The sequence below is a fragment of the Branchiostoma lanceolatum genome, chromosome 11 (assembly GCF_035083965.1).
Source record: "Branchiostoma lanceolatum isolate klBraLanc5 chromosome 11, klBraLanc5.hap2, whole genome shotgun sequence".
Taxonomy (NCBI): Eukaryota; Metazoa; Chordata; class Leptocardii; order Amphioxiformes; family Branchiostomatidae; genus Branchiostoma; species Branchiostoma lanceolatum.
In genome coordinates, this window is record NC_089732.1 from 9257436 (window position 1) to 9269306 (window position 11871).

General features: G+C 41.3%; 1 protein-coding gene across 1 annotated transcript; it reads right to left on the bottom strand.

The window, feature by feature from the left end:
• Positions 1–969: 969 nt before the first annotated feature.
• Positions 970–11871, bottom strand: LOC136444667 (uncharacterized). The gene is made up of 17 exons (XM_066442343.1): positions 11762–11871; positions 11411–11475; positions 10999–11180; positions 10267–10407; positions 9777–9903; positions 9175–9292; positions 8680–8783; positions 8213–8272; positions 7706–7892; positions 6732–6969; positions 6190–6354; positions 5542–5716; positions 3609–3874; positions 3141–3326; positions 2748–2826; positions 2497–2599; positions 970–1947 (listed from the first exon to the last, which is right to left on the bottom strand). Exons 1-17 carry the CDS (start codon positions 11839–11841, stop codon positions 1854–1856), a joined length of 2370 nt encoding a protein of 789 aa, XP_066298440.1. The 5' UTR covers positions 11842–11871; the 3' UTR covers positions 970–1853.

The following is an 11871-nucleotide window of genomic DNA, read 5'->3' on the forward strand; positions in this document are numbered from 1 at the left end:
TAAAGGTCAACTGGTTTGTAACCTTTGAACTTTTTATCCAAATAGTGCCTGATGAACATGCATAGCGTCACGGTATGTCAGTTATCTAAAACATCCTCACGTGTCAGTGAGGCTCCCTAGCGGTTTATTTCATTTTTGTCTTCACAGGATGCTGGATTGCCTGCAATGATATTCATAGCCGTTAGACGGGGCTATTGAGCCGTGTGTGTGCATGCTATATATACCTTTACCTTTGTATAGTCGAGTGTTTCATTCCAGTGAATTCACACGTACTGTAGGGCTACCACACTCGGATTTCAATCATGTTTTATGAAACAGGAAGACTATGAGCAAATGCAGTGGTGTTTTTGTCCCTTAATAGATCCAATAAAATGTATTACCTTTCAAACTTCTGTAAGGTGTATGTTTTACGTTACGGCATACATTTCTATTCTGATCGGAGATCATAACGCTGTATGTCTGACTATTCAGTTATCTACCCATCTGCTTGGATATGAATAATATTGCAATGACTTTGACACCCAAAGTCCACACTCTGACCACGAATTGCAAGCTTTCAGCTGCATGCAGATCTCAAAACCACGTTTTAAGAATAACAGGGAAGCATAAAAATGCCATGAATGTATCTTTTATTACATTAGCAAAGCGGAAATCCATCCCCTATCACACCCCCGTTTTCTAGTGTCCGAAAAGGCCCATATACTAACGAAGCGCCGCTCATTCCCAGACTTGACCTTTTTGCAGCTTGCTAACCGAAATGGGCTGGTATGGGGTTTTACCTCCCCCTCTTCCATGTGCTTCTATTTGACCCTGAGGCTATTTTTGTGACTTCGGTTTCCCTTCATCTAAAATGTACATTACATATTTATAGTTACAGTAGTCCATAAATCGTTTACTAGCTACAAGTACAGAGTATGATGATTGCTTAGCAAATCATAAGTTTAACTATAAACCAAGACCTGACACCAATATTGCTCAATGTTTGACAAGCATTGAAATGTCACTTAATAGTAATTCCATACTAAATATGCTTTACCATAACCAGATAACAACAATGTCCCTTGAGTTTTTGCATCATAATCATTATGATATGACCGTAATCATTACTATTACTTGTTATTTCCTTACCTTGATAGCTAGTATCAAGATGCTGGCCAGTAACAATGAGGCCTTATAGTTCTTGTTGCATCGTGATCTACATTTTATCATTCTAAATTACATAGAACACAATTGAAAGCTTTTTCTCCCTACTATGGTATAACCCATGTGCCAAAGTTATCAAAAGCTTAACAAGCTACAAACTAGACTGTTCACCATTGCCAGCTACCACTTCCACAAGACTCTACTTGGAGTTTGAGAACCCAAAGTAGACAATGTGTATTATGTCGGCATAATCTATACGAGTAGCTGCACTTCAATTGTAACGTTACGTCTCTTGGACTTCTCTAAATGTATATCACTACATGTAAACTAAAAGTAGAATTAACAACAGGTGCCTATATTAGATAATGAAAGAAGTTGTGACTTGCAACATGGCGTGGTGTCTATAGTTCAGTGCAGTGTCATTGTTGAACACACCCTCGTCTGGCTAATTATGTAGACAGGACTCCTGAGGAGCCAATACTACATTTTGTGCTACACAAATTTTGATGGTGGGGCATTTTTTTTTTTACAAAAAAAAAACTTCAAAGTATTATCATCAATTCAATCATAGAACAGCTTTCAATTGTTAAGCTACCCAAATCTCTACATCAGACACCCTTAACAAAAAGGTATTTCTCACATAGAAATACAATAATTAAAACTTTTAGACATTCAATATTACACTTCTAACAAGTATCTTGTTGTCATAGTTACACCAGGAGCTTCCAGATGGTTGCCATAGTAACCTTGGTCTGGCCCTGCTCATCTTCAAATTGGAACTCTAGTTCCTCAAGCAGCTCCATCCTGGAAAAGAGCGAGAGACACCATCTTAGATGTAAGTGTGCATATCCTCTGCCAAAGAGCTTAAAGTGTAATATGTTCTGGCTTTGGCTCAGTTGCTGGTGAGCTGTGCAACTCATCAGTAGTTATTGATAGATTTCTTCAACAACTTCTTTTCAATGATATGGCCTAAAGAAGAAATGATCAAAATTTAGATCCTTTAATACATAAAATGCTACTAATCACTGCAAGAGAAGTCTTTTCTGTGCTGCAACTGGGAGACTACTGATGATGGCAGACCAGCTAGTTTTATGTAATTATCTGTCTCTCACAAAATATCAAAATATCCAAGATGATGAATTGTCAGAGATGCATTGCTAGTCAGTGTAGTAGTCACTACATCATAATCAAAGCTAACTTAGAATGGATACCAGCTGATGGTAGTCAAATCTGAACCCTTACCATCAAAGTGGTACAGATGTCTGCTCTCCAGAATGCTTTTAATGAATTTGCTTTTGCTTTATCTGTCCAGCCAGCATATGTCATAAAAAATGAGAGAATATGTCAACTCACTTGTTTTTCAAGTCGGCTGAGAGTTCTTCTGTTCCGACCTTCTGTGAGATCACCACGACGATCCCGTTGTCAGTGACGATCTCCCACAGCCGTAGCCACCAGGCTGGTGGACAGAACAGAAAGACTTACTATAATCATGAACAAAATAGTAGGAGATTTAGCTTCGTAACATTTCAAACATGTTTCTGTCCTTGTTACAGTAGATTCATTGTTCTAACATCAGCAATATTGAACTTGACATGACCCCTGACCTTTTGGGTTGTTGACCCTGTCCAGGAAGTCCAGCAGGACCAGGTCAGCCTTGGGGATCTCGTTCGGCACCCAGGTCATCTGGACATGGGGCAAGATTGACTGTAGTTAGTACTAGTCAGTACCGTGGACAGTGTAGTCAGTACCATGGACAGTGTACTTAAGTTAGTAGCATGGACAGTGAACTCTGTACCAAGGACAGTGTAGTCAGTACCGTGGATAGTGAAATCAGTACCAAGGACAGAGAAGGCAGTACCAAGGACAGTGAAGTCAGTACCAAGGCCAGTTAAGTAAGTACAAAGGATAGTGTGGTCAGTACAAAGGACAGTGAAGTCAGTACAAAGGACAGTGAAGTCAGTACAAAGGCTAGTGTGGTCAGCAGATGATCTTCTGACCTGTTTGAACATCAGCCTGTCCCTCTGCACGTCTGCTGGAATGCGGACAGTGATGACATCTTCTGTCATTGACTTCTTTTCCGTCTGACTGTCTGTGACTCCAGCCTTCAACATGTGGAACTCTCCTGTCTTCTGCAGTGCAATGGCTGCCTCCAGGAATCGGCCACAGTAGTCAAGACCAATCACCTGCATCAAAACAACTTAATGTCACCGCAAGACCCAATGATTTGTCTTCCTATTTTGAGGTAGCAAGTTGTTCAAGAAGTCTGATATCTAAGGAGATTTAGAAAGAGAAAGAGCTATATAGCTAGAAATAGACTACACTCACAACGCGTCTTGTGCCAATTCAACCTCCCAGCCTAAGGACCTCCAAAGGGTTCTCAACCATAACCCCAAACCCAGGTAGCATTTCTTCAGAATTTGTATCATTCTGTCACCATATCTAAAAGCTGGGAGATGTGGACGAACCTTTTTGTAAGTTTTGGCCAGCTGGTACCCTACTCCTCCCGTCCCACATCCCAACTGCACAGCGTTCTGGAGCGGACAGCCGTAATGGTTCGCCTTCTCCACACAGAAATCCGCCAGAGCCTTGGAGTAGTTCTGGCCGCCATCCCCATACTGCAGGGCCAACATGGCCGCTAGGAACTCTTCTGTTTCGTGGTGGAACTGTTTGTTGGTGCTCGCCATCGGGACGACCTCTAGACCAAGTGTCTCCGGTACAGTCAGGTTTTTCTCTAGTTACAGAGGAAACATTCATACAGTAATTTATCATTTCAAAAGTAAAATCAGAGATAAACCTAATGAAACAATTCTTTTGGTGCAACTGTAACAAAACACATTGGTGTCAATCAGTGGGAAACGTTCCTGAAACATTTCATAAGAAGTCAAATACTGAAAGTACAACGTTGCATACATTCCTAAAACTTCTGTGTGAAAATGGTCAAGTCAAACTTTTAAGAAGATTCTGGTGACAGGGCATGGGTTCAACCCCATAATACCATGGACAGTTTCAAGTTGGTCAAGACTCTCTAGATGCTCCTCAAAGATATGAATCCATCCCTTTGTATAAAGGAAAGTTCTTATCGATCTGCAAAGTATAACTTCATTTGAGATATGAAAAGGATCTCCAGGGTTGTTCCCGCATTTCCAATCCTGTGTTCCTGAATCCAAACTTGGCTTCCATATACGTGTATACCAGTGCAGGTTACATTATCTTTTAAAGGAGCCAAGAGCAATTTCAGAACGTTAAAACTGGAAATATTTTGGATATGGCAATCTGTATGATATTAATATTTACTTGCTAATATTAGCACATTTTTATCATGATGTCATACTTTTGGGCGTTTAAGAAGAGCACAGAAACAAGCCGCACGAGGAGTCCTTTATATATTGGGACCATCAAAAAATCAGCGCCCAGATTTTCAATCAGTTCTCACCACACAACGGCATCGCATCTTTGCTCCATGAAGGTCGATATGCAATGGGAAAGTGTTATTTAAACTTACTCTGTAAAGAAAGGACTAGAAAACTGAATTTGAAAATACGACTTCCAGTGTTCTGCAATTGCTTTCGTCTCCTTTAAAGATCTAGTTAGACAATTTACTCACACCTCTGCCAGTTATGGATCAATGGTTAGTGGAGAAAAGCTGAAATAACAACTCACAGGGACGTACAGTTGCACGTTGCATGTCCACATTAAAAGAGCTTCCTCTGTCTGTAAAAGTCAAAATCAGACCACTCATAAGACCTGATCACTGTTTCAGCTACGAAATATGATGTATCCTGAAATAAATACCTGTGCTGTTCTGAGGAGAGTTTAATGTGTTTGACCTTGATGAGTTGAAACATGACCTTCATGTGAAATCAGGCTCCTTTGTGGGAATTCCACTGGACACAGCTGAACAGGCCACATCACAGGACCAGAACAACGTTAACCTGTTGGGTACAAACTGGACAGACAGCAGACAAGTTTAGTCAGACTAAGCTCTATATCAAACCAGTGTGGTGGAAACAAGTGACGAGCATTCATTTCTTCATTAGGCCATGTTGATTTGATTGGACAGCAAAAGTAGATGAATCTACATAACCCGAGCTACTGCCCCATTCCTGCCCTGTTACAGTGAAGTGCAATTGTTCCATCATAGTGTCCTTAGCATAAGCTTGCATAAAATTTCAAGTAAAAAACTATTCAAATATGTACAAGTCATGTAACGTTAACGTTAGTTGTCAATTCCTGATCAATTTTTGGTACCTGAAAATGCCATCTTGCTTCCCCTTGTTTTGTAATGAAAAAGAATATCAATTCAACCCAAGGGAAGGATGCTTAGTTTTTTATGCTAATATACAATGCAAAGACAAACATGCAAAGGACTTTGCTAGATAACCGGCTGTCCCATCTCACCTTCCACCCCCGCTCCTAAAATGTACACGTCCGTGTTCACCATGACAACGGGGGACTTCCCGGCACCGGGCAGAGTCCGCGCCACGCGGAAGCCAGCGTGTTGGTTGAAGTGCCGGCGGAAAAACGAGCGAGAGAAGCGGGAGTTAAAAGTACCTTGAGTAGCCCAAGAACCACCCTGAAATATAAGTACATGTAGTCAGCGCAGTTTGGAACCTTTGAGACCCAAATCCTGTTCACTTTCAATAAGGTGGATTATCCTTTTCTGGTAGCAAGGTTGACGACACATTTGAAAAAATGCAGTTAAGCCCTAAGATTGAACTGAATCAGGTCCTGAAACATTACTAGCCTCAAAATGTACTATATATCCAGAACATTGGTATTCTCTTGGGAAACATAATGGGGTGTACTGTGAGAAGACTGCTTTTTTAGGTGATTTCTGACCAACGATCCATCGATTTGGTCAAGGTTTGAGTTCAATTTTTAATGTCAACTCACGACAAAGGCATGGTTTACCAAAATTGAAAACAATTTTGGCCTTGTTGCTTGCTTTTTTGGAGGACGATTGTCCAGACTAATGTTCAGTGACAAAATATATTGTCTAAAGTAATGAAGGTAATTAATGAATAAAAACTTATTGCATATCATTACCAACATGATTGTATGACGGCCATCACAGGATGGAAACGCATAGTCGTCATACAGGTGGTGCTGCTTGTAGCCAGGCAGGCCGTTAAAGTGATCCTCCACCCACTCCCACACGTTCCCGTACACGTCGTGGAAGCCAAGGTCGTTGGGCGGGTAGAGGTCGACAGGCTGTTTTAATAACTTAAAATGAAATTTATTTTGTATTTCTACTTGTAACAAACTCCTGATTCCTATACATAATCTATGGTGTAATTTCAACTTATTTTTTTTGTACATTTTGTTTAGTTTTGATTATATACAATATAAACCATTCATATTATTAAGTTTCTGGGGGGAGGCCCACGAAAAACCATGTATGTTTATGCCCCCACCTTACATCTGTTTTTTTCTCCTGTCTTACCTTTTTTTAAATTGTTTGTATGTATGCAAAAATAAAGAATAAAAACAATAAAACAATAAAAACATGATCATAAATGGAATGTACAGTAAGTGTATCCATTTCCATTATAATTGTCATAGGTAGAAGTTAACAGAGTCTGTCCTACCGATGATGACCCAAAGGTCAGCCTAAAGTTGGCCTGTGGATCCTTGAGGAACACAGGGTCAGAGGTCACACCCTTGCTGGGGTCGCCCAGTGCTCCGCCCTGGATCATGTTGAACTCTGCCTCCGTCAGCATGCGGAACTCCGGACCTTTCCAGGCGCAGAAAGCGCGAGCTTCGTGGTAGTTCACCACCGTCGGCCAGTCCCAGGGCATCTCGATCACGTCAAACATCACACGCAGCCTGGGGCAATGAGGAGAGAGGGTTGGCAGGTTTAACAATTAAATGCTATAAATTTCCCATGAGCCTGGGGCAATGGCCAGGAGAAAAATAAGTCTTCATTTGTGATATTCAATATGATATCATCAATATTACCCTGCTCATATATCTACCTATGCATGGAGGCCAATTTGAATACAACTCTGTACAAAAACCAGACAATGTTATATATTCCTAATCTCCAAGCACATCCAAGGGTTGCAAAGACTGTATCCAACTTCCTCTGCCAGTTGGATACGGTCTTTGCAACCGTTGGATCTGCTGAATACATTCCTGACGCACAGCATACTGTTAATATTACTAACATTATTCTTAAGCATTAGTAATGTACGCTGTAAGATAGATTGTCTCAACTGTTATTCATATACATGTATTAGATTAGCTCGTTTGAATTGTTAGATATTAGAAATGGTTCAATTGTCGTGTATCTACAACTTGCCATACAATTTACTTGTTGCAGTTGTCGTGCAGTCTCACATCAGTTCTTCTTCTTCCTAGCTGTGTTTCAAAGGAGCCAACGATTACTAGAGGTTGCTCTTGGTACAATCCGGGGACTGCCCTATGTTCCAGCGCCTCTACGTTCCAACGCCCATAATGTTTGGATCACGGGTTGTCGGAACATATAGGAGTGTGACTCGCTTAACCATTATGGCCTTGCTCACCTTAATCTCTTGTTAATTTTTTTTCCAAACATTGTCACCTGTAATTATGTTCACATTCATTTCCATTTTGCATCCCGCTTGTTGTTCCATTTAGGTCCCCATTTTGAGGACCATTGTTGTTCATATGATGCTGCCTGATTTCTGGGTCAGTGTAAGTTGTGGAGAAGTACTCCGGCAGGCAGTGGGAATGGGAAGAAAGGACAGCCCCACAGCCAGACTTACATCCTGAAAGTAGCATAAACAAGTGTAAGTATGATCATATCAATGCTTTTGATTTGAAGTAGAAAAATTAGGTAGTACAGAATTATAGGCCATTCCTTGACAAAATTCATCTGTCCTTGGGGGCTAGAATTTGCTGTTTCTTTTTCAAAACTTTAATCAAGGCCTTCATGCTTTTAATTTTTCTTTTTAACTCATTATGATCTTAGACAAGACTGCTTTTGAGGATTTGTTGCTTGTTAGAACTATCTTTAGTAGTTCATGACTATCTTTCTAAATTGATAACTCAGAGATGAATGGAGAAAATATTTGAAACTCAGACCGACCTTTGGTACAAACCCAGAATATTGGATGTTGCAGTTGACGAAAAGATTGCCAGTTCCAACCTGAAGACAGAGATAGATGTGACTTGTCACATGCAGGACATGTGTATATCGAATGGGTCTATGTAGTATATCATTACTTCTCATTGTACTTTACCATTGTACACTTCCAGTTGTCCACTTGCAAATAGTCTATGGGCACAAGACTATGCAATTAACTATAAGCAAATCTTGAAAACAACTCAGATCTTACCACTAGAACAATGTTTTAAGCCTCATTGAGCTGAGCTTCAACCTGACACATAGGGGCACCATCCAACAACTCCCCCTGGTAGAACAGACGGGAATTGAAGTCTTCTGTTGCTGCCCTACATTCCATGTGTAAGTAAGACAGTTTGTTGACAATGCTGTATCAGGTAGATTAACTTAAGCTATATATTCTGTTATTTGACCTATGCCCTTTGACCCACCTTCCTTTGTCCAATAGGAGGAGTTCTCGTATCCTCCTTCCTTCACAAACTGCAGGAACTCACGGTTGGTCACCTTGAACTTGGAAGCCTCAAACATTGGAACTCTGGGAAATAATTCACTGGTAAAGCTAATAGAGCCTTAATCATTCTTTGATTATGTCAGAATAAAGTTATTGTTTAGGGTTGTGCAATTCAACTGCAATTCAACTCTATCAACTGGAACTAACTTAGTGTCAGTGTTCAGTACCAAGGACAGGGATGTTGGTTATTCCTGTCGGTGATCAGCACCAAGGACAGGGATAGTCAGGTAACAAAAAAAGGCTTAAAACTATAGAAAAATCAGACTCTTTTGTTGAGAATATCACAGGGATCACTTTTAGATTTGGGAAGACATTGAGAATTTGGTCTAAATTATACCGCAACCTTTCTGTTACTGGTCAATCCCACTGTGAAGTTACCAATCCATAAGATGTTATATGATACTTGCGTGCTTACTTGAAAGTTCTTTGTCCATACTCCACACACCAACCGTAAGAAGGGAAATCCTTTGGTTTGCCAAAAGTGACCTCACCCCCCTCCACTCGTAGCAGGGGGTTCTCTCCAATTGCAGTGCCTTGCAGTGGGTACAGAAAATCATAGACTGGCTGGTGACTCAAACACAGTGCCATGACCAGTTACAACTGTCATCACATTACGTAAAACTTTATTTGTCTTGGGATATGTGTCTGTCACCAACTACAAAGGAAATATCAAAGAAGATTTAATGGGTTCCTAGCATGACAGACTTAGGGCGACCTCTAAAACAGAAGATCTGAAGCATTGAATAGGAGTAACCGTTTTCTGGGTCATGTAACCTCCATTAACAATAAACCAGTGTTACATAAATCTGCCACTTTGAAATACAGTGGGTTTGAGAGATCTCTGGTGCAGCAGGTTTGCACCGTCTAGATTTACAGAAGTGCATAATTTATACTGGAGGACGTTGGGTTGGAGATCTGTTGGGACGTATCTTTTCAGGGTGGCGGAATTATGTACACTGGTGGAACTGTGTTAGTAGATGCTACAGGGAGGCAACATTTTTCTGGGTCGTGTAGTACCTGTGCTAGCTGGAGCGTACTTCCACTCGGGCGGGGTCGTTACCATGGTGATAGGCATCTGCCTGATCAGGACGGAGGACGTCTCGATGTGGATTATCTCGTGCTCAACGCCCATCATCACCGCCCACTGGAGAAAGGGCAGCTGCAGTTAGGCTCCAACCTGACAGTCCTGCCACCATCATTTCTTAGGCCATATACTGATTTTATAGGGGGCATCATACAGACATCCCAACCACAAAGTTTATAAAATGGAAATCGAAGCAATCCAATATCTTTGGTATAAATATCAAAAAGCTATTTATAAGGATGGCTTTATCAATGAATCATTGAAATCAAGACTTGATACTGAAACTGAAGTTCTACTTTGCTCCTTCCACATAATGGTATCATCTGTAACGTCACAGCTATGAAACTATAATTCTAGAAAAGTTGTTGGAAGACTCAAATTTCTCACAACAATATCTCTGATAGCCCATGACCTCTGACTTACCCATGGGCTGTCCTGGGTGATTGGCAGCTGGAGGGGCGTGTCCTCTATAAGCTGGCGGATGCGATTGCGCACCAGACGGCGGAACTCCACCGCCTCTGCCAATGGAGGCCACCTGAAGCTGCCTCCCATACGGTAGTTCTCCTGTAACAGGTAGATGTCGAATATGACATTACTCTGATCTTCGTACAGGTTAAACTGCATAATTCCTTCCTCAATTTGTAACAAAGGTTTTAAATATTTAACTATTCGAGTGGCATGTATTTTTGGATATTTGAAACCTGAAAATGTGCGTGTAACGTTACCGTCGACCGTAGAAGGCCCGATTTGATTGGCTCTGACATTTGATTAAGAGATCGTGGATCAATTGATCAAGGTTTTACGGAGGGGGCCACAAATTCGCCACTACAGCCTAATTCACCAGTTTGAGTTTCCTTTATTTCTGAAATGTTAATCTACTATCTTAAGGTTACTTTTACGATTCTTACAAGCATAAAATGTCAAAGTTTAATATGCATACAATACTTTGTTTAAGTTAAGCCAAGCGGCGATCTGCGAAGCAAAAATTAAAAGGGAGGTAGCACAACAACACCCCTGTGTCTGGGTGGAGTCCCTTGCGACAACGGCAGCCTCACAATCTCCGATTTAAAAAAGTATGAATTAGAAGAAGAGTGGCGAATTTGGGCCCCCTCCGTTACTGCATTATCTAGAATGTACGATCATCAGGCATCTCACCGTGTCATCCCAGGACATTTCGTCTACTCCAGTCTCGAACATCGTCTCGAAGTCCAGGTTGACCCTCTCTGTCATCATCCCTGCCAGCATCAGCTTGTTCACGTACACGGTGGCCGTGTGAGCGTAGTAGAAGATCAGAGGCAGCCGCAGACGGTCAGGACACTTGTAGAACGCATCTTCATCTGGAAGGAAGAACGCTTCTTCATAACAAACGGCTAGGGGTAACTCTCATAACTTTTAAACTGAAAATATAGAAAACGAAAGTCACACATGCATTGAGTTCAAAGTGAGTGGCACAAAAAAGTGCTGTAGATTTATTTATCTATCTATTCATCTTGAAGACACTTGCACATGTCCCTTCAGTCGACGTCGTGTGACTTAGTTTGGATACTTGGCACATGATGAAACTTACCCCTCAGACCGACGAACAGGCTTTCATTCAAATCATAGCTGGCTTCGAAATAGTCGAGAACTTCGCTGGGGAGACCAGAGAAGATGACATGTTGCAGGTTACGTTACAGGTAACAACTACAAATTACCGCATGTGTAGGTTACGTTACAAGTAACGACTACAAATTACCGAGAAGGCTACACATGCAGTTAATCGCGTGAAGTGACTTGGTCATGATACAGCCTGACTAAATTTGTGACTGTGCAAGTCATGACGTTACTCGTAAGAATGTGATACGGTTGCATTGGTAACTTCAAGGTTTTTTTGCTTGTGAAAACTTTGATAGAGTCGTATCGTTGACCTCCAACTTACCCTTTACTACAGGAGGAGAGGTCCAGAGGGGCCATGCCTGTGGTGCGGTACTTCCCCGTCAGGATTTTGGTCATCGCCATGGTCAACAAACTTTTCTCCTCAACTTTGGG

Bases quoted from the DNA above. Each gene is read 5' to 3' on its own strand.
- LOC136444667 (XM_066442343.1), bottom strand. From the start codon at position 11,841: ATGGCGATGACCAAAATCCTGACGGGGAAGTACCGCACCACAGGCATG. The intron at 9,293-9,776 runs GTACTACACGAC...ACCCACTGCAAG, and splicing joins GTACGCTCCAGCTAGCACAG to GCACTGCAATTGGAGAGAAC. The intron at 8,784-9,174 runs GTAAGCACGCAA...ATTATTTCCCAG, and splicing joins TATGGACAAAGAACTTTCAA to AGTTCCAATGTTTGAGGCTT.